Here is a 23134-nt window from a genome sequence, read left to right as displayed (position 1 = left end):
GGTACCACCTTTCACAGGTCACATAAATCTCATCTCTAGGTGACACTACCTAAACCCAAAGGCAGGTAGGGTAGATGTTATTTTAGCCTAACTATTGATAGTATTTACACCTCTTATCAAATACAATACTGTTGACTTGTCATTACGTTTGTGTGAAATGATTCAAGTATACAGAATATTAGAAGCATTTAACCTAACTGACTTCAAGTGGTAATAGCAAAGGCAATTCAAATAGTAACATGGCACAACTTTCCCTGTTAGCGGTTTTAAATGCTCATTTAAACAAGGGATGAGTTCACTTGCTTAGATATTTGAAATACAACTTTATTCTGATTCTAAACGAAAAGGAATGGGAATGACAGTAACAAACAAGATTCCACCTCTCAATATTGTCATGTGACTATAGCGGTCTTATATTTGAAACTCAAGGAGGAAACAACTGTGTTCCAAAACACCTAAATATGCAGGTCCAAAAAATGAAGTTTTTTTTTTTAAACTGCCACATTCACTCCAAAGCCCATCCATCTCCTTCAGCATCCAAAGATTAAGCACATGTTCTGCTTAGCTATATAATAAAGTGGCAAACACGCTGCACCACTGACATCACAGGACAGTTGCCTATAAAACTAGACTTCTGACGCTGGGCCCCAGCTTCACTTTCTCACAGGTCATCATCTTCATCCGGGAGAGCAGTTGTCTGAGCAACCTAGACAAAGAGATGGAAATGTTACAATGCTCCAAATGAAAACCACCAGGAATCTAAAAGCACTCATCGCTGAGACATAAACACCTTACCTCTAAATCGTGCTCATACTGTGCTGCCAAGGCTGGGTCCATGACCACCTCTGGCGGGGCAAGAGCAGGCATGGCGACAAACTCCAAGTTAGGGTCTCCAATCAGTTTTCTAGCAAGCCAGAGGAAGGGCTTTTCAAAGTTGTAGTTACTTTTGGCAGATATATCATAGTACTGTTTAAAAGAATGGTAAGTTACTTTTAAAAACCCACACATCAAAAACATCAATAAATCACGTTAACGGCCTAACATCATAATTTTAACTAAAGAATTATAATTCTATAAGCTTTAAAAAACATACCTGAAGATTCTTCTTTCGGTGGAAGACAATTGACTTTGCCTTAACCTTTCTGTCCTTAATATCCACTTTGTTGCCACACAACACAATTGGGATGTTCTCACACACTCGTACCAGATCTCTATGCCAGTTAGGCACATTCTTGTAAGTAACTCTTGATGTTACGTCAAACATTATAATGGCACACTGAGCTGAAAGAAACATTTACAGTGATCAGTACATGCCTACAAATTTACCACATAAAGAAAAATGCTTACTATATTTATTTAATCTTTTCATCTGCAATACTTCATTAACTGTCTCAGCCTCAGAATGTACCTAAAGTTGATCAATGATAAACCACCATTTCAGAATTCACCTCCCATATTCTGAGTATCTAGAAATATATCCTATGAAAAACACAGCCATGATAAAGCTAGTAAGCCTAATATATTATGGATTTTTAACTAACGAATTTGGGGATGGGGGGAGGCAAGAAGACCTTTGCATTTATATGTACTCAAGTAAAAGCAAAAGATTCCCAACAATTTTCATCAAATGAGCAAGAGTGTTAGATGAGTATTTTCTATGCATCTTTTTTGCTCGGTGTAACAAGCATTTGTCTTCTTTGTCTTTTTAAATCTAAAATCAAGCATTTTCAAAAAAAAAAAAAAAATACTCTGCAAAACCTAGTACAATTAAAGAGAAATCAGCTGGTCTTATAACAGCATTTTATACGATAGAAAGCCTAGCTCCTCTGGCCCAGTATTAAATGGGTCCTGTTGTCATAGTCTCTACGTCATGTCTGACTCTTTTGCAACCCCATGGACTAGCCCACCAGGATCCTCTGTCCATGGGAATTCCCAGGCAAGAAAACTGGACTGGTTTGACACTTCCTTCCTGACCCAGGGATCCAACTTGTGTCTCCTGCATTGGCAGGAGAGTTGTTTACCACTAAGCCACCAAGGAAGCCCATCAAATGGTTCACTACCTTTTTAATGGAGTGCACAAGAAATAATTATTGACAATCACCAAAACATATGCCCAAACATAAACTTTCAAATACTGAAGCTGTAGCAACAACTATCTGTTGCTTATTGTCTTCAAATTAAGAGCCTCAACTTAAACTATACAGTGTATTTCAAAACAATGCCTATCATGACACAAGCATGCAATCAATCAAATGGCACAAGACAACCTTCACAAAATTTTCTTCCCCTCTAATGGTCAACTCTCTGGAGTCAGTACATGTTTTGAATTGAATTGAATCGAATCACACAATTTCCAATTCAGTCAGTATTACCAACGTCTTTACTTGAGAAGATCTATTCCTAAGTAACCTTGGAGACTAAGCTACTAAATCCTCTCAAAAACTTGTTACAAATCAGGTACCTACCTTGTATATAATAACCATCTCTCAGTCCACCAAATTTCTCCTGACCAGCTGTATCCCATACATTGAACTTAATAGGTCCTCTGTTGGTATGGAACACAAGAGGATGGACCTCAACACCCAAGGTAGCTGGAACATAGGAATTGCGAGTTAGTCAAAGAACTCAAACATTTTACATGTATGTCCACAAATGGTTCCCCCCACATACCTACATACTTCTTCTCAAATTCACCAGTCAGATGACGCTTAACGAATGTAGTTTTTCCAGTACCACCATCACCAACCAAAACAAGCTGTCGGAAACCAAATTTTTGAAATAAACACCAAAACACGTAACACTTCAGAAACCCAGGATTATGACGCTGTTAAGATTTTCTGGACAATTTAACTTACACAACTGAAGTTAATGTACTACCTAAGTACATTTACAACAAAGAATCTTAATCAAGCGGCCCTGTCCCATCTAATGAACGACTCGAATCAGCGAAACTTTCTGAGCCCTGCTTCCCTGTCCGCAGGGTGGGGCCAGCACCCCCATCTCCTTATCGGGGGACCGAAGGCACTGCCGCAGCACGAGCACGTTGGCTGACGAAGCAGGCCGTCCGCACGCACTTGCGGTCATAAAGGAGATACTGCAAGTAAGACCGTCTGGAATAGAGTGCCCCCCAAAGCTGCCTCTCCTTCAGAGCCCTTCCTGTTCCCTGCAGCACACCCCCAACTCACGAGCGTTACCTACTTTGAACTGAACTTGGGGTTCTCCTTGGGCAGCCATCGCGATGTTACTGCGAGTAAAGGAGAAAGAAATAAAGCCCGCTGCACGGCGGCGCGGGCCGGGGGCCGCATGGCCAGACCCGCCCCACGTGCCCAGGCCCACAAAGGCCTCCACCGAGGAGCCCGGCCGCCCGCATCCCACCTCCTATCCCCAGTACACACACATGCGGGTGGGCGGGGGACGACTGTGCAATGGCTATGGTGGCATCGCTCTCCGGCCGGACTCCGCGGCCGCCGGATCGTGGCGCGCACCCGCTCGAAGCGGAGACCGGGCGGAGCGGAGGCCCGCTTGGCGTGGAGGCCGACGCGCGGAAAGCGCCTGGTCACCGCCAGCGGCCAGGCCGCGCCGTCCTGTCCGCCCCACGGCCCTTCCCACGGCCGCTTTTCGGCACTCCGCCCGGCCGCATCTCCCCTCCTCCCAAGCGGCCGGTACGCCGGCCACCCCTCCGCACCGACAGTCCGCCCGACCCACCGCAGCTCGCGTCCCGGCGCCCTCACAGCCTCCGCGGCAGGAGAGAGAGGAGAACTCTCCGCCAGAGGACTCGCTAAACCGCCTCCTCATGGCCGCCTCCCGCCGCTGCCTGGACTCCCCAACACCAGCCCCCGCCCCAGCTCCACGGCCCCCGCCCCGGCCCCGCTACCTTCCAGAAGCGTCTCCGCGCCCGTCTGACTGAGGGCTGGAAAGATGGCGGAAGCGCAATTCAAATGCCCGGAGACGCAGCCGACGCCGGCGCGCGCCGAGGGAGGGCGGGGCAACGGCGCCGCGCCGCTCCCACGTGGCCCGACGCGCGCGCGCACGCAGGCCGCCCAGGCTTCGGCGGCCTCACCCGTCGGCCTGGCGCGTAAGGGAGGGGCTCTCGGCGCACAGGGCGAGGGAGGCAACGCGGTCGCGCGCACGCACGCCGGCCCACGAGGCCATGTGTGCCAGCCCGGGGGCGGGTTCGCGCGCGCGCATGCGCGGACGGCGACGCGGCGCGCCCTGCTGCCACCGCGGGAACAGAACTGGGAGGAGAGGCCGAGGACCCCTTGGGCGGGAAACTCGCGGGGTGGCCCACACAAAGGCCCTGCCCCCGCGTACAAACACGGCACGCAGGCCCGGGGCGGGCGCCATGTTGGGGTGCGGGTCGCCCCATCCCCCTTCCCCTCCCGCTCCATCGCGGCGCCCCCGTATCAGTCTGGAACTTACCAGAAGTAGAAAGCCAGTCACCTTTTCTTTAGGACATCTAAGTGGTCAGCAGCTTTTGTGGCCTTATTTTGCAAAAAGGATGATGAAATTTTGTGTGTCCAACCTTTCAGCTCTTTTCATCTTAGTGACAAACAAGGATGCAATCAATGACTAGGTTCCAGACGCTTGCAGGGATAAGGCTATCAAGGATCCCGACAACTGACCACGCATAAAACTTAACAATCTGCTGGGGCTACCTCTCATCTTCGTCAGAGATAGGAAATGAGACTACCTCAAGCTCAACAAGTATGGGTGTATTAATATTCCTTTGCTTTCAGCAAGATGGCTGAATGCAGTCCTCCAGTCTCACAGCGTAAATATAAAGCCAGCTTTTGGCATTTGTCTGGACAGCCACATGTTCTTTTCTTTTTTTAAGGGATGTAAGGCACAACCTGATGACTGTTAATGCTGCTGCTGCTAAGTCGCATCAGTCGTGTCCGACTCTGTGCGACCCCATAGACGGCAGCCCACCAGGCTCTCCCGTCTCTGGGATTCTCCAGGCAAGAACGCTGGAGTGGGTTGCCATTTCCTTCTCCAATGCGTGAAAGTGAGGTCGCTTAGTCGTGTCCGACTCTTAGCGACCCTATGGACTGCAGCCTACCAGGCTTCTCCGTCCATGGGATTTTCCAGGCGACAGTACTGGAGTGGGGTGCCATTGCCTTATCCGATAGGGTTTATTTATTTCATGCTGCAGCCTCCAAAATAAATAAATTCTTAGTTCCCACCCAGGTATTGAACCCCTACTCCCTGCATTTGAAGAGCAGAAGCTTAACCACTGAACCACCAGGGAAGTCCCAGCCACAGATACGTTTTTTTAAGGTATAAGATTTTTTAATTGATTTATTTTTTAATTGAAGGATAATTGCTTTACAATATTGTGTTGGTTTTTGCCATAATCATCATGAACCAACCATAAGTTCAGTTCAGTTGCTCAGTTGTGTCCGACTCTTTGCGACCCCATGAATTGCAGCATGCCAGGCCTCCCTGTCCGTCACCAACTCCCTGAGTTCACTCAAACTCACGTCCATCGATTCGGTGATGCCATCCAGCCATCTCATCCTCTGTCGTCCCCTTTTCCTCCTGCCCCCAATCCCTCCCAGCATCAGAATCTTTTCCAATGATAGATATACATATATTCTGTCCTCCTTCAATCTCCCTCCCACCTCCAATCCCATCCCACCCCACCTTCTAGGTTGTCGCGGAGCCAGGGTGTGAGTTCCCTGAGTCCTACTGCAAATTCCCACTGGCTATCTATTTTACATATGGTTGTGTATAAGTGTCCATGCTACTCTCTCCATTCGTCCCTGGCTCTCTTCTTCCAACTCCCCCATCCCATGTGGATTAGTCTGTTCTTTATGCCATCTGCAGATTCTTTTTTTTATTATTAACTTATTTTTTACTGAAAGATAATTGCTTTACAGATTTTTGTTGTTCTCTATCAAACCTCAACATGAATCAGCCTGGATTCTTAAACTACTATGTTGGTTCCCCACCTGCCCCCACCCCCGCTCCTCCCCAACCAAGCATCCACGGCTGACAGTAAGAGCAGGCAGCTAATGGCCCCATCAGGATAGTTAAGTTACCCAGAAAAGATTCCCCCATGGGGACTCTTCCCAGAGCAAAGAGAACTCAAATGACCAAGGAGATAGCCACGTAGTACTGAGCACGTTTACTAGCAGGTCTGCTGGGAATCTAAGTGACACAAATTGGGCACAACACATCTGAGAACCTGCCTGCTGGGAGCTCAAATCCAAGTGCCCCCAAGGTCCCTCAGGAAAACACCAAGCAGATCTTGATGCTGCTGGTGGGCATGTAAATTGGTTTGGCCACTTGGGAGGATAGAAGCTGGTAAAACACACATAAATGTCCATGGCTTTATTTCCATTTTTAGGGAGATGTCCTAGACTTCAGTTTACACATATGCCCAAAGAAACAAGTATCAGGAGGCTCACTGCAACGTTTTTTATAATTGTTGTTGTCCAGTTGCTCAGTCGTGGCTGATTCTTTGAGACCCCATGGACTGTAGCACACCAGGCTTCCCTGTCCACCATGTCCCAGAGCTTGCTCAAACTCATGTCCAGTGAGTTGCTGATGCCATCCAACCATCTAGTCCTCTGTCATCTTCTTCTCCTCCTGTCTTCAATCTTTCCCAGCATCAGGGTCTTTTCCAGTGAGTCGGCTGTTTGTGTCAGGTGGCCACAGTATTGGAGCTTCAGCTTTAGGATCAGGCCCTCCAATGAATATCCAGGATTGATTTCCTTTAGGACTGACTGATTTGATCTCCTTGTAGTCCAAGGGACTCTCAAGAGTCTTCTCTCTTATAATAACAAAAGATGAAACTTAAGTACACGTTCATCAGTAGGAAAATTTATAAATAAAATATAACTGTACTATGGGTTTACTGTACAGAAAGTCATTGACTCACCAGGGTTAGGTAGATCTCAAAAAGCTAATACTAAGAAAAGCAAGTTGAAGGAAGATGTGATGATAGCTTTATAAAGTCTTTATTGAATTTTATAGAGGCTATACATATATATTATAACATTGTTTAGGTAAGTTTTTTACAAACACATAAAAAACCATTAGCTCTTGGACATATGTACATTCGTTTTTTATTTTTATTTTTTTAATTGACTGCAAGTATATAGACCGAGTTCCAATGGCTGTTGCTTCGTAGTGGTAAAAAGGAATATGATGGAATTTGGCCAAAGAGGTCAAAGAAGATTTTAACTTTATTTACAGTGTTCTATTTTTTCTTTCTAAAAAGTGATCAAAACAAGTATAAAAGCCTATTAACCATTATATAATTCTGGGTGGTGAGAACATCATGTTTATACCTTTTGTTATTTAAAACAAAATTTTCTTCTGACAAAAAAGCTAAAGGGAAGTTTGCCAAACCAGGTGTATTACCTCTTCTTCAACTAGCCACCTAGACAGAGTTCCCAGGTGATTTGTTTGTTTTCATTTTACAGAGGTACTTTCTTGTCTTGGTCATCCAGTGTGGATTGCAAGCCCATCCTTAACCTCCAGTTAATTGTCAATACAAAATTGTTGTCAAATACAAAAAAAAAGTTACAAAAACCATACAAGAAATTTCAGCATCTATTACCTCTGGTTTCCCCAAATGTTAATATTGTTTAGTTGATCATTTGTCTTTATCATGCTAACCTTCTATCAGTGTGTGTGTGTGTATATATATATATGTATATATATATATATATATATCATACATACATGATTTTTCTATAGATCATATATGTATATATATATATATATATGATTTTTTTTCCAGTGCAATGTTTGAGAGTAAATAGCACACAGAACACCCCTCTGTGTCTATTGTTTAGTACCTCAGGATGGGACTTCCCTGGTGGTCCAGGATACAACTCTGCACTCCTAATACAGGGGGCCCAGGTTCAATTCCTAGTCACGGAACAATAGATTCTGCATGCTTCAGTTAAGACCCAACACAGCCAAATAAATACATAAATAAAAATAAATATAAACAAATAGATAAATATGCCTGCTTTCTCCTCAGAAGGCAGGCTATAGTTTAAAAAACAAAAACTTCGGGACATTCTGTTATATAACCACTGCACACTTAGCAAAATTAGGAAATTTAGATTGTTACAATTTTATTATCTAATGTACAGGACTTAATTGGCACTTGTCTCCCTCCTGCCCTTATCTAGTACGGTACCCTTCAGGATCACACATTATGTTGACCTGTCCAGTCTCTCTTCTTTTTAACTGAAATATAGTTGATTTACAATATTGTGTTAATTTCTGCTGTACAACAAAGTGATTCCACATATATATATATATATATATATATATACATTTTAAAATATTCTTTTCCATTATGATTTATCATAGGATATTGACTACCGTTCTCTGTGCTTACAGTTGGACCTTATTTTGCATGTGTGTGTGTGTTTTGTTTCTGTTCTGGCCATGCCACATGGCTTGCAGGATCTTAGTTTCCTAATCAGGGGTTGACACTGGGCCTTCAGCAGTGAAAGCCCAGAGTCCTAATCACTAGACTGCCAGGGAATTCCCCAGATGGACCTTGTTGTTCATCCATTCCAACCTCCCACTCCATCCATCCGCCGTCCCCCTTCGCCTTGGTTGCCACCAGTCTGTTCTCTATGTGCAGGACTCTGTTTCTGTTTCATGGATAGGTTCATTTGTGTCATATTTTAGATTCCACTTATAAGTGATATCACATGGTATTTGTCTGTCTCTCTTTCTGTCTAGTCTCTTTTAAGCTAGGGCAGTACCTTCCTCATTGTCTCTTGCTGGGTATTTAATAGCCCAGTTACTTTGTAGACTGTCCCTCCATTTGGATGTGTCTCTTATTCCCTCAGGACTAAGATTCAGGGTATGCAGTTTGGGTCAGTACACCCTAGCAGTGATGCTATGCCCTTCCCAGTGCATCCTATCAAGAAGTACAGAACAATCTTCTGAAAACATCAGACCATCCTTCTTCCTTCTTAATCTCTGTAACCCTTTCTTATCTGTTATACTCAGATACATGAAGTCCATGGCCAGGCCCTATATGACCTATCTTGTGCCTACCCCTCTAGCTCATCTCAAGCCTCTCTCATTGTAATCCCACGATAGCCCCACAAACCTTTCTGAACCTTACCTTGGCCAAGTTCATTCCTACCCCAGGGCCTTTGCACTGCCTAAAATGCTCTGTCTCCGCATCTTTGCCTGACTGGTTCATTCTTACTCTTCAGGTCACAGCTCAAATGTCACCTCCAAGAAGCCCACCCTGATCACCCTTTCAAATGTGGTCCCACCACACCAGCCATTCCCCATCTCAGGCACTGTTCTATTTTCCCCATAACACTTACCACTACTGAAAATACCTTGCTTAATTATTCACATGCTTGATTTTCTAAAAATCTTTCTTTCCCTCACTAGAATAAGCTAAGTGCCTCATTTGTCACCATATTCAAGGCATGTTACACAGTGACTGGCACTGAATGGGAACATAGTAAGTATTTGTTGAATTATTGAGTGAATTGCTCTGAATTCTATCTGAATACAGAAAGAGTCATCAGAAACAGCAGCATTATAATCTAATAACTTAAATGTAATAACTAGTTAAATCTAATAACTTAAATATAAAACTTCAGTTCAGTTCAGTCGCTCAGTTGTGTCCGACTCTTTGCGACCCCATGAATCGCAGCACGCCAGGCCTCCCTGTCCATCACCAACTCCCAGAGTTCACCCAAACTCATGTCCATCAAGTCAGTGATGCCATACAGCCATCTCATCCTGTGTCGTCCCCTTCTCCTCCTGCCCCCAATCCCTCCCAGCACCAGAGTCTTTTCCAATGAGTCAACTCTTTGCATGAGGTGGCCAAAGTACTGGAGTTTCAGCTTTAGCATCAGTCCTTCCAAAGAATACCCAGGACTGATCTCCTTCAGAATGGACTGGTTGGATCTCCTTGCAGTCCAAGGGACTCTCAAGAGTCTTCTCCAACACCACAGTTCAAAAGCATCAATTCTTCAGCACTCAGCCTTCTTCACAGTCCAACTCTCACATCCATACATGACCACAGGAAAAACCATAGCCTTGACTAGACTAACCTTTGTTGGCAAAGTAATGTCTCTGCTTTTGAATATGCTATCTAAGTTGGTCATAACTTTCCTTCCAAGGAGTAAGTGTCTTTTAATTTCATGGCTGCAATCACCATCTGCAGTGATTTTGGAGCCCCAAAAAATAAAGTCTGACACTGTTTCCGCTGTTTCCCCATCTATTTCCCATGAAGTGATGGGACCAGGTGCTATGATCTTAGTTTTCTAAATATTGAGCTTTAAGCCAAGTTTTTCACTCTCCTCTTTCACTTTCATCAAGAAGCTTTTGAGTTCCTCTTCACTTTCTGCCATAAGGGTGGTGTCATCTGCATATCTCAGGTTATTGATATTTCTCCCAGCAATTTTGATTCTAGCTTGTGCTTCTTCCAGCCCAGCGTTTCTTATGATGTACTCTGCATAGAAGTTAAATAAGCAGGGTGACAATATACAGCTTCGATGTACTCCTTTTCCTATTTGGAACCAGTCTGTTGTTCCATGTCCAGTTCTAACTGTTGCCTCTTGATCTGCATATAGGTTTCTCAAGGGGCAGGTCAGGTGGTCTGGTATTCCCATCTCTTTCAGAATTTTCCACAGTTTATTGTGATCCACACAATCAAAGGCTTTGGCATAGTCAAGAAAGCAGAAATAGATGTTTTTCTGGAACTCTCTTCCTTTTTCCATGATCCAGCAGATGTTGGCAATTTGATCTCTGGTTCCTCTGCCTTTTCTAAAATCAGCTTGAACATCTGGAAGTTCACGGTTCATGTATTGCTGAAGCCTGGCTTGGAGATTCAATCCCTGGTCTGCTGCTGCTGCTAAGTTGCTTCAGTCGTGTCCAACTCTGTGCGACCCCATAGACGGCAGCCCACCAGGCTCCGCCGTCCCTGGGATTCTCCAGGCAAGAACACTGGAGCGGGTTGCCATTTCCTTCTCCAATGCACGAAAGTGAAAAGTGAAAGTAAAGTCGCTCAGTCGTGCCCGATTCTTCTCGACCCCATGGACTGCAGCCTACCAGGCTCCTCCGTCCTTGGGATTTTCCAGGCAAGAGTACTGGAGTGGGTTGCCATTGCCTTCGGGAACTGAAATCCCAAAATCTGAGTGGTCAAAAAAAAAAAAAGTGATGGTTTTAAAATAAGTCCACAATCCTTTGATACTCCTCCTTTCAAAAGCTTAAACGAATTCTCCTTTCCTGGAGTTTGGGGCGGGCTTAGTGACTCATTTCTAGCTGAACTTAGTGACTCACTTCTAACCATGACTCACTTCTAACCAATGCAGGATGTCACAATGGACAGTGTAACCTGACTTAAATCACTGAGGCTCTGTGGCTTCCACCTTGCTGTCTGGGGACACTCACTCTGGAGGAGGATGGTCACCACATCTGGAGACAGGCACGACCTATGGGGGCTTCCCATAGGTGGCTTCCCATGGTGGCTCAGTGGTCAAGAATCCACCTGCCAATGCAGGAGGCACAGGATAGTTGGTTTGATCCTTGGGTCAAGAAGATCCCCTAGAGAAGGAAATGGCAACCCACTCCAGTATTCCTGCTTGGGAAATCCCATGGACGGCAGAGCCTGGCGGGCTATAATCCATGGGGATCGCAAAGAATCAGACACGACTTCGTGACTAAACAATAGCACTGTGGACAGATACATGTGACAAGGAGTTAAGCGTCCCTGCAAAGAGCCGGTGGGAACTTGCTGGCCTGTAAGGGAGCCATCAGGGGAGTGGATCTTTCAGCCCCAGTCAGGGCTATGTCTTACCTGCAATTTCTTGAGCCCTAGATCAGAACCCCCCAGTGAAACCACTCCTGAATTCCTGGAAACTGTGTGAGATAGTACTGTGCATTGTTGCTTCAAGCTATTAACTTCTAGGGTAATTTGCTCTGCCGTGGTAGATGAAGTGAAGTCGCTCAGTCGTGTCCAACTCTTTGTGACTCCATGGACGGTAGCCTACCAGGCTCCTCTAGTCCATGGGATTTTCCAGGCAATAGTACTGGAGTGGATTGTCATTTCCTTCTCTAGGGGATCTTCCTGACCCAGGGATCGAACCTGGGTCTCCTGCATTGTAGACAGATGCTTTACCGTCTGAGCCATCAGGGAAGTCCATGTGAGGACTGTTCACATATAAATCCAGATAGCTGGTTTCTTTTGAACATCAAGATAGGAAAGCACTGGGCCTGATTTCTTGTATGTCCACACCAGTTGGAGGTAAATACCACTGCTCTCCACAGATGCAGCGGGTGTTGACATTTGTCTTGGATCCTGCCATTCCCCATTATGTCTCAGACTTGAGGTCTGGGGTCACTTGTCTTCTGACACCAAGCCTGCACCACTCACTGAATGATCTGTTTGTACCTTGACATGTTTGAGTTCACAACCTTTCATTTATCACTTTTTTTTTTTTTTTTGGCCACACTGAGGCATGCAGAATCTTAGTTCCCTGACCAGGGATGGAACCTGCAACCCCTGCAGTGGAAGTGCAGAATCTTAACCACTGGACCACCAGGGAAGTTCCCACAACCTCTCATTCAGTGAGTCTAAGACAGTGATAAGCAAATACCCAGATTCATTTGTTCATTCAGCTGATATTTATTGAGCACCACGAGGGACCAGGCACTCCCTGAGGGCTGGAGCAGTGAACAATACAGACCCAAAGGATCTGGGGTTTTCATCCTAGGAGTTTTCATCCTAGAAGGTAGAAACAGGACATGTGAGAAACAAGTAGTGAGACATGTGACATGTGATCATTGCTAGAGTGAGATATAATATCTACCGATTAATGTCTATCTCTCCATCCATCCATCCATTCATCTATTTCTCTCTAGATATGTATGTTATTTTATATATATATATATATATGTATATATTTTAAGGAAACAAAAAATTTTGCTTATTTATTTATTTTTGGCTGTGCTGAGTCTGTTGCTGTGCCGGTTTTTCTCTAGTAGCAGCAAGCCGTGGCTACTCTTCGTTGCAGGGCACAGGCTTCTCATTGCAGTGGCTTCTCTCGTTGCAGAGCATGGGCTCTACAGCATGAGGGCTTCAGTAGTTCTGGTGCACAGGCTCAGTTGCTCCTTGGCACATGGGATCTTCTTGGATCAGGGACAGAACCTGTGTTTCATGCATTGACAGGCAGGTTCTTTACCACTGAGCCACCAGGATTGCCCAATAGATATATATATATATAGAGAGAGAGAGATACTTAGATCTCTCGGTATGTATATTTAGATCTCTAGGTATTTATATTTACCTCTAGATATAGGTGAGCAGGTAGAGAAGATACGGATGCCAGAGAAAGGGGGTAGCAGTGAGGCAGGGTGACTGACAGGCCTCCCCTAAGACTGTGACATTTGAGAGGAACCCGAAGAAGGTAAGGGAAGGAACCACAGAGATGTTTGTGGGAAGAGAATTCCTGGGGAGGGCGTTGAGGGTGGAGGCGCTGAGGTGGAGGCCCGCCTGGTGCTGTCAGGGCGGCCAGGAGACAAGAGGCTGGAGGAGACCAGCTCAGAGAGAACGGGAGGGGCTCACCCTTGACGGTATTTCTGTGTAAATTCAGGGTCTCCACAGGAGTGCAAAGGGGCCTCTTGTGCCACGAATAACGGTGGTTTCTTTCTAGCAAGGAGAACTTTAAAAGCTACCTTTTGGCAGTCCACAGTAGGACAGTGCCCTGTCTGTGAAAGAGGCTTTTACTTTGTGTCCCATGTCACTTTAGGAGGGTGTAGTCTGAGGAAGGAGGATAGAAAATGCTGTAAGAAAACAGAAGTATATAGAAGGACATAACAGAGCTTCTCAGAAGCTGAGACAGGCCTGGGACGTTTTAGGCCTATCTATCTATCCATTTTATCTGTCTAATCTATTTGTCCGTCTATCTTATCTATCTATCCATCCATCCACATCCACCTATTTCTCTCTCTGTAGATCTCTATTTATACCTAGCTCTAGATATAGGTAGATATCTAGTATCTATTATATACAGCTGGCCATTGAACAACACGGGTTTGAGCTGCATGGATACGTTTATACACAATTTTTTTTCAATAGTAAAAGCTGCAACCATGTGTTATCACTTATATGTGGAATCTAAAATATGACCCACATGAATTCATCTACGAAACAGAAACAGACTCACAGACATAGAGACCAGACTTGGGGTTGCCAAGAGGGAGGGGCTGGGGGGAGACAGCTTGGGAGTTTGGGAATTAGCAGATGCAAACTAATTGCATATAAAATAGATAAACAACAAGGTCCAACTGTATAGCCCTGGGAACTATATTCAATATCCTGTGATAAACCAGAATGGAAGAGAATATGAGAGGGTGTATGTGGACATGTATAACTGGATCACTTTGTTGTACAGAAGACATTAACATAACATTGTAAATCAACTATGCAGCAATAAAATTTTTAAAAACTGCAGTGCTACATGAATCCACAGATATGGAGGAACCATGGAAATGGAGGATTATGTAAGTTACACTTTGGATTTTGTACTTCGTAGAGGGCGGGTGACCCTAATCTCCACTTTGTTCAAGGATCAATTGTATTTATACACATACACACACACACACATATAGTATAGTATCTATACAGTATCTATATCTATGCATGCGTGCATACTAAGCTGCTTTAGTCATGTTAACTCTTTGTGATCCTACGGACCATAGCCTGCCAGGTTCCTCTGTCCATGGGATTCCCCAAGCGGGAATTCTGGAGTGGGGTAGCATACCCTCCTGCAGGGGATCTTCCTGACCCAGGGATCAAACCTGCATTTCTTATATCTCCTGCATTGGCAAACAGGTTCTTTACCACTAGTGCCACCTGAGAAGCCCCATCTTTATTTATACATTTACACATGTGGATATATAGGTATATAATTTTTAAAATGCCTATGAAAAATTCCAGCATACATGCTTTCCAGCATATATTTAATAGTATATATATTTAAAATTTCAGTACTTTTTTTGGTTTTAAAAATGGTAGTACTTTTTAAAAGTTTTATTTATATAGTTATTTTTGGCTGCGCTGAGTCTTTGTTGCTGCATGCAGGCTTTCTCTAGTTGCACAGAGCCGGGGCTACTCTTCATTGAGGTGGTCGGGTTTCTCACTGCCATGGCGTCTCTTGTTTTGGAGCATGGGCTCAGTAGTTCTGGCGCACGGGCTTAGTTGCCCCGCAGCATGTGGGATCTTCCTGGGTCAGCGATCAAACCTGTGTCCCCTGCACATTGGCAGGTGGATTCTTAACCACTGGACCACTAGGGAAGCCTGTGGTACATTTTCAATACTTACTTTGAACAAACTAAGTCTTATAAGACAGAGTAATCACTAATGCAGCATTCCTGTGCTATTTATAAGATAATTATACAGTGTATTGACTTCCTAGGGCTGCTATAACAAAATATCAACTGGGTGCCTAAAATGAACAGAAATGTAGTCTCTCACGGTTCTGGAAACCTGAAATCAAGGTACTGACAGGACTGTGCTCTCTGGAGCTTCCAGGGGAGACTCCATTCCAGGCTCTTGTCTTGGCCACTGGTATTGCTGGCATCTTTGGGGTCCCTCCATTTGCAGATGCAACCCTGGCACCATGTGGCATCGTCCCTGTGTCCCTGCCTCCGTGTGTGTCTGCGTCCTCATCTCCTCCTCTGATAAGGACCCACCCCAGACCTCCTCTTGAATACATCTGCACAATGTCTTGAATATATCTGCAAAAACCTTGTTTCCAAATAAGGTCATATTCACAGGTACAGGGGTTAGGCATATCTTTCTTGGAGTGGGGCACAATTCAATCCTTAATATAGAGTTTATAAAACATTGTGAATGTGTAGTGTGCTTTGGGGAATGGATCAGTGCAGGGGTTAATAGTCAGCCACCTGTAAGTTTAGATTTATCTTCTTTTTTTTTTAATAGACTAATTTTATTTCTTAAGAGGCATATATATGGCCAGTATTGTTCCGAGCTATCTGAATTTCCCATGCTTAACCCCAGTTTCAGCGCCTGAGAGAGTAGTGCTTACCGCAAAGGGGGATTTTTAGAGGTCTTACCCCACTCTTCTTCAGGATCGTGTGCTGATATCTCAGCTTCAGTTTCTCTCGATATTTTAGCTTCAGTTTTGCTTGATATTTCAACTTCAGTTTCATTCTTGGTGATCCTTCACTTTCGAGCCCCACGTTGGGCACCACTTCTGTGGCCAGCAGAGCAGGTAGAGATTGAAAGTGGTCGATGCACAGTCTGGGGAAAACAAACTAGAGACAGAATTAAAGTTTTAAAGATGGGACCAGGAGACTCAAGGCTTCTTGGATCGAGAGCCCTGTTCCTCGGAGCCGCATCACTTTTATTTAGTGTCTTGGCAAGCAGAAAGTATCTGTTGTGCCACGATGACGTCAGCCTTCTGTGTCCCCAGTCACGTCGCCCATTTTATTGATAACTTTAAACTATTTTTGTTATTTTCTTGTACGAGGGGTATCACCTAGCTGAAGCTCATAGACCTGTATATGCCTTGGAAAAACATCTTGGTGCGTGCACAAGCAGCGTTCTGAATTTGCGCTGACCCGGCGTTCCAAGGTCCACACTATGTTTTTCCTTAGCTTAGCAGGGCATGAAGACTGACTGATCAACCTGATATACTTTTATTTGGGTGATGCTGTATTGCTATATTTTGCTTTTATTCTTCTCCCATGGTGATTTTCTCGTGGCTTAGCCAGAGCAACAGTTGGCTATTAACCCCTGCAAATCAGCTTGGGGCACAAGCTCAGGAGTGTGTGATGAGTGTTTTCTTCTACTGATGCTGACAGCATATGTCAAGACTGCCTGGATGTATCCTCCTCACCCAGTTGGAAGCTGGGGAAGGAGCAGGACTCTGTGTCTTCCTACATCACTCTCTGTCTTACACAATAGTCATGACACTGGTAAATCTCAGATTGTTCAAATCTTCCACTCCTAATAGTCGTTTGTTTTTAAGCTTTTTCCCCAATGAAACAATGCGGCAGTTAATATCCTTAAACGTACTGGGGCTCTTGTTGTTATGGAACTTCTTATTTTATTAAAGATCAATTATTTTTGGTTGTGCTGGGACTTCATTGCTATGTGGGCTTTTCTCTAGTTGTGGCGAGGGGGGCTACTCTCTAGTTGCTCTAGCTCTCATTGCAGTGGCTTCTTTGGCTGTGGAGAGCAGGCTCTAGGGGTGCAGTGCCAGTGGTTGTGGTTCCCAGGCTCTAGGGTGTGGGCTCAGTTACAGTGGCGTGTGGCCTTAGTTGTCCCGTGGCATGTGGGATCTGGGAGTGGAACCTGCATCTCCTGCATTGACAGGCAGATTCTTTACCACTGAGCTACCAGGGAAGTCCTGTTTTATTTTATGTATTTTGGTTGTGTTTGCAGCTTGCAGGATCTTAGTTCTCCAACCAGGGATTAAAATCAGGTGCTTGGGAGTGAAAGTGTGGAGTCCTAACTGGACTCCTAACTGTTGGACCACCTGTTATGGAACTTGAGATTCCTCAAGAGGAATTGCTAGGTCAAAGGAATGTGTATTTTCTATTTTCCCTAGAAGTTGGCAAACTAGTGTTGAACTGTAGTTTTCATTTGTTTTTCCTGGTTATTAGTGATATGTGTATCTTTTTTATCCTCATGTGCCATTTTAGCCTCATAGTTCAAAATGTGTCTCCTCAGGAGTAATCTGATGATAGCATTACAAGCTGTTTGTTTGTTTGTTTTTTTCTCGGATAATATCAATATGAAATGTTCTGAGTCATGATCTGTGACGTATTTCATCCTATTTCCTTTCCATTCACATAAGCGAATACATTAAATAACTCTTTGAAGTATAAGCCAAGAGTATGCATAGTAGGCAGAATAACGGCCCCAGAGATGTCCATGTGCTAGGAGCCTACTGTGATTATGTTATCTTCCACCACAGAAGAAACTTTGCAGGTATGATTGATGATAGGGACCTTGAGATGGAAAGACCATTCAGATGGGCCTCCTCTGATCACAGGAGTCCAACAAAGTGGAGAACTGGCTGAGGTCAGAGTAAAACCTGTGATAGTGGAAGACAGGTCAGAGCGATGTGCATTGCTGGCTCTGAAGATAGAGGAAGGGGCTGTGAGCTGAGGAGCGTGGGCACCTCTAAGAACTGGAAGAAGGAGTCAAGCAGATTCTCTCTTAGAATCTCCAGAAAACGCTGATTTTAGCCCAGTGAGACATATAGCCCCTGTAGACCTTAATAAGATAAGAAATCTGTGTTATTTTAAACCACTAATATTCTGGTAATTTGTTAGGGCAGCTGTAGGATTCTAAAACAATATGGGACATCATAAGCCTGTTTCCAGATAATATATTCAGCTCCATTTTTAAAAGGGTAGCCTGTTTCTAAACTTTACATAATGATAATAAACAAGGCTGTTGCATTTCCAAATACTTTAAAAGATTCATCCTCATTTAAATGTACATCCTAAGGACCTCCCTGGTGGTCCAGTGGCTAAGACTCCACACTCCCAGTGCAGGGGGCACGGGTTTGATCCCTGGTCAGGGAACTAGATCTGGTATGCTGCAACTGAGAATTGGTGCAGCCAAATAAGTAAAAATACATATATAAAAATTGTACATTCTGTATCTGGGTTAGGAGAAGACTAAGTGAATTCTAGCCTAGTCTTTAACTCATAAGCAGATGGTCAAGTGACAATGATTTTTGAGAGACCTGAATGTGAATGGATTTTTTAAATGTCCCCTACTATTTCCTTGTTCTTGTTGTTCAGTTGCTAAGTCATCTCTGACTCTTTGCAATCCCATGGATTTCATCACACCAGGCTTCCCTGTCTCCCAGAGTTTGCTCAAATTCACTCAATAGACATATTGAGTCAGTGATGCCATCCAACCATCTCATCCTCTGTCACGCCCTTCTCCTCCTGCCCTCAGTCTTTCCCAGCATCAGGATCTTTTCCAATTTCCTTAAGTCAAATAAAAATAAATTAACTTAGAATCACAGAATTTTGAAATAGGCAGGAGCCTTGCTAAGGTAAAATTCAAACTCTGTTGCTGACCAGAAATTCACTAACCTATAATTTGATGTAAGTTGCTCACTGGAATAATAAAGTTGACTTTTGAGTGAATACGCGTATTAAGAAAATTTTGCAGTGTAAGTTTTTCGACCAATATTTATTATACACCTCCTATGTGCTGGGCCCCGGTTCCAGGTGCTGAAGAGAATTACTGGACAAAGTGGGCAAAAATCCCTGCTTTCAGTGGAGCAGACATTTCAGAGGAGAAAGACAGAAATAGAACACAAAATAAGTACATCATATATGACATAGTTGGTCAGAGGGTTCCAGGTGTTAAGAAAAAAAACAAGGTAAGAGGGTTCAGAGTGAGAGGAAGAGGGTGGTAATTTTTAACAGGGTGTGTCAGGAGAGATACTCCTGAAAAGTGTCACTGGACCAAAGTCTTTTATTATTATTATTATTATTTTATTTATTTATTTTTGGCTGTGTTGGTCTTTATTGCTGTATGGGCTTTTCTCTAGTTGCATGAGCTGCGGCTTCTCTCTAGTTGCTGTGCATGGGCTTCTCATTGTGGTGGCTTCTTTTGTCGCAGAGCACTGGCTCTAGGGCCGTCGGGCCTCAGTATTTGCGGCATGTGGGCTCAGCAGTTGCGGTTTCCAGGTTCTAGAGTGCAGCCTCAATAGTTGTGGAGCAGGAGCTTAGTTGCCCTTCAGCATATGGGATCTTCCCAGATCAGGGATCGAGCCCATGTATTGGCAGGTGGATTCTTTACCACTGAGCCACTAGGGAAGCCCCTGGACCAAAGTCTTAATGGAAGTAAGGGACAAAGCTATACAATATCTGTGGGAAGAGCATTCAGACAAGAACAGTCAGTGCAAAGGCCCTGAGGTGGAACATGTTTGGCCCAGGAGTCAGTGGAAGGAAGAACGGAGGAAAACAGGCTCTGGAGGTATTAGAGAATGATCAGTTGGGGCAGGACCTTGTAGGCCACTCTAAGAACTTTGGTTTATATTCCCAGTGAGTAAATTATATATATATATATATATATATATATATATATATATATATATATATGTATATATGTATATATAAAATAAATTATTCCACAAAACTGCACATCATGTTACCAATGTGCTATAACCTCTGGAGTTGTGGGCTTAAACTTTAGTGTATTAAAGAATCAAGGCTACTGCAAGCAACCATTTCTTTCTTCCTTTGTTTTTAAAAAAAATTTATTTATATTTATGTATTTACTTTTGGCTGCACTGGGTCTTCATTGTGGTGCATGGGCTTAGTTACTCCATGGGATGTAGGATCTTACTTCCCCAACCAGGAATCAAACCCATGTCTCCTGCATTGGAAGGTGGATTCTTAGCCACTGAACTGCCAGGAAAGTCTGAAGCAACCATTTCTGACTGATGTATCAGGTGTGAAAAATAAAACCAATGGTCTAGATGAAAATCTAGGTTGCATAGGCTTCTATTGTTGACATAACAGAAAAAAATTGGAGGCAATGTGATGGAGCCTTAACTGGGAGTCTCTGGCCTAAGAATTGTTACATGTTTCCTACCTGACTTCAGGAGGCATTCAGTTCTGTATTAGCTCTGTATAGGCTCTTCTTAGATATCCTGGAGTGTGAAGTTAAGTAAGCCTTATAGGAAGTGTTGCTACCAATAAAACTAGTGGAGGTGATGGAATTCCAGCTGAGCTTTTAAAATCCTAAAAGATGATGCTGTTAACGTGCTGCATTCAGTATATCAGCAAATTTGGAAAACCTAGCAGTGGCCACAGGACTGGAAAAGTCAGTCTTCATCCCAGTTTCAAAGAAGGGCAGTGCTAAAGAATGTTCAAACTACTGGACAGTTGTGCTCACTTCCCATGCTAGTGACATTATATTCTAAATCCTTCAAGCTAGGGTTCAGCAGTATTGAAACAAGAACTTCCAGATGTATAAGCTGGATTTAGAAAAGGCAGAGGAACCAGAGTTCAAATTGACAACATTTGTTGGATCATAAAGAAAGCAAGGGAATTCTAGAAAAACATCTACTTCTGTTTCCTTGACTATGCTAAAGCCTTTGATTGTGTGGATCACAACAAACTGTGGAAAATTCTTAAAGAGATAGGAATACCAGACCATCTCATTTCTTGAGAGATTTCATCTCTCAAGAAATCTGTATCTGGGTCAAGAAGCAACAGTTAGAACCTTACATGGAACAACTGACTAGTTCAAAATTGAGAAAGGAGTATGACAAGACTGTATACTGTCACTCTGTTTATTTAACTTAAATGCAGAGTACACCTTGCAAAATGCCAGGCTGGATTAAGCACAAGCTGGAATCAAGATTGCCAGGAGAAACGTTAACAACCTTAGATATTCAGAAGATTCCACCGTAATGGCAGAAAGTGAAGAGGAACTAAAGAACCTCCCGATAAAGGTTAAAGAGGAGAGTGAAAAAGCCAGCTTAAAACTCAGTATTAAAAAAGTAAGATCATGGTATCTGGTCCCATCACTTCATGGCAAATAGAAGGGGAAAAAATGGAAACATGGCAGCTTTTCTCTTCTTGCTCTCTAAAACCACTGAAGATGGTGACTGCAGCCATGAAATTAGAAGATACTTGATTACTGGAAGGAAGGCTATGACAAATATAGACAGCATATTAAAAAGCAAAGACATCACCTTGCTGACAAAGGTCCATATAGTCAAGGCAATGGTCTTTCCAGTAGTCATGTACAGATGGAGAGTTGGACCATAAGGAAGGCAGAGCACCAAAGTATTGATGCCTATGGTGCTGGAGAAGACTCTTCAGAGTCCCTTGGACAACAAGGAGATCAAACGAGTCAGTCCTAAAGGAAATCAATCCTGTATACTCATTGGAAGGACTGATGCTGAAGCTAAAGCTCCAATCATTTAGCCACTTGATGCAAAGAGTCGACTTATTGGGAAAGACCCTGATAGTGAGAAAGACTGACGGCAAAAGGAGAAGAGGGTGACAGAGGATGAGATGGTTGGATGGCATCACTGATTAAATGGACATGAACTTGGGCAAACTCTGGGAGATAATGAGGGACAGGGAAGCCTGGCATGCTACAGTCCATGAGGTTGCAAAAAGTCGGACAAGACTTAGCAACTGAACAGCAATCACAACAGGCTTTTCTACTCTGTGGTGACTAAATGTATGATTTATTTGTTCAGTATATGTCAACCCAAAACATAGATATGTGAGTAGGGAGGACAAATACAAAGATCAATGTGTTATTGTCCTTACCTACTTATTCTTTCATTCATTTGCTTGTAACAGTCCTTGAAAAGGGATATATGAGAAATATGCCCTGTCCTCCAGAAGCTAAATTTTTAATTTAATTTTAAATTAAAGAAAAATTTTAAAATATTTATTTATTTGTCTGCCCCAGTCTTAGTTCCCCCATCCATCCTGGGTGGTTAATACTAAGTAATCAGATTCTCTTTCCTGGGAATATAGGTCTCTTTCAATCTTGAGTAGTAGGTATTTTGAATCCACTACTGTGGCCTAACTGATATTTCAACCCCAGAAACATTCGACTGCATTTGTATGTACGTTATCCAGTACTTTGGCCACCTCATGCGAAGAGTTGACTCTTGGAAAAAACTCTGATGCTAGGAGGACTTGAGGGCAGGAGGAAAAGGGGACGACAGAGGATGAGATGGCTGGATGGCATCACCAACTCGATGGACATGAGTTTGAGGCCTGGCGTGCTGCAATTCATGGGGTCGCAAAGAGTCAGACAAGACTGAGCAACTGAACTGAACTGAACTGAATAGGGACAAAAGTAATGAATTATGTACTAGTAGTCACACTTTCATTCCTTCCCTGGCAGGATAAGAAAGTTCTGGTTGACAATTCAACATTATCCAGCTTCTCTCTCCATATTATATGCTTTGGAATATCTGTTGTGGGAAGGAGAGGAAAAGGTAAGGTCAATACTTGTATGCATGCTAAGTTGCTTCAGTTGTGTTTGACTCTTTGCAACCCTATGGACTGTAGTCCCACCAGGCTCCTCTGTCCCTGGGATTCTCCAGTCAAGAATACTGGAGTGGGTTGCCAGGCCCTCCTCCAGTGA

General features: G+C 43.7%; 1 protein-coding gene and 1 non-coding gene across 3 annotated transcripts; both read right to left on the bottom strand.

Moving 5' to 3' along the window:
* Positions 1 to 303: 303 nt before the first annotated feature.
* RAN (RAN, member RAS oncogene family) lies at positions 304 to 3988 on the bottom strand. 2 transcript variants are annotated; one of them, XM_025267843.3, is made up of 7 exons: positions 3875 to 3988; positions 3199 to 3244; positions 2671 to 2755; positions 2466 to 2591; positions 1094 to 1281; positions 796 to 966; positions 304 to 706 (listed from the first exon to the last, which is right to left on the bottom strand). In XM_025267843.3, the coding sequence occupies exons 2-7, from the start codon at positions 3232 to 3234 to the stop codon at positions 662 to 664; spliced, it is 651 nt and encodes a 216-aa protein (XP_025123628.1). In that variant the 5' UTR covers positions 3235 to 3244; positions 3875 to 3988; the 3' UTR covers positions 304 to 661. The 2 variants fall into 2 exon arrangements, with proteins under 2 accessions (XP_025123628.1, XP_006054561.1); XM_006054499.4 differs by lacking the exon at positions 3875 to 3988 and adding an exon at positions 3706 to 3773.
* An 8084-nt stretch (positions 3989 to 12072) lies between these two features.
* On the bottom strand, positions 12073 to 12145 carry TRNAC-ACA. Its single transcript has one exon. It is a non-coding gene; the product is annotated as a tRNA-Cys (tRNA).
* Positions 12146 to 23134: the final 10989 nt, after the last annotated feature.

Source organism: Bubalus bubalis, chromosome 17 (assembly GCF_019923935.1).
Source record: "Bubalus bubalis isolate 160015118507 breed Murrah chromosome 17, NDDB_SH_1, whole genome shotgun sequence".
NCBI classification, from domain to species: domain Eukaryota; kingdom Metazoa; phylum Chordata; class Mammalia; order Artiodactyla; family Bovidae; genus Bubalus; species Bubalus bubalis.
Note: the sequence above shows the minus strand (reverse complement) of the source record. Positions and strands in the feature narration are given on the sequence as shown.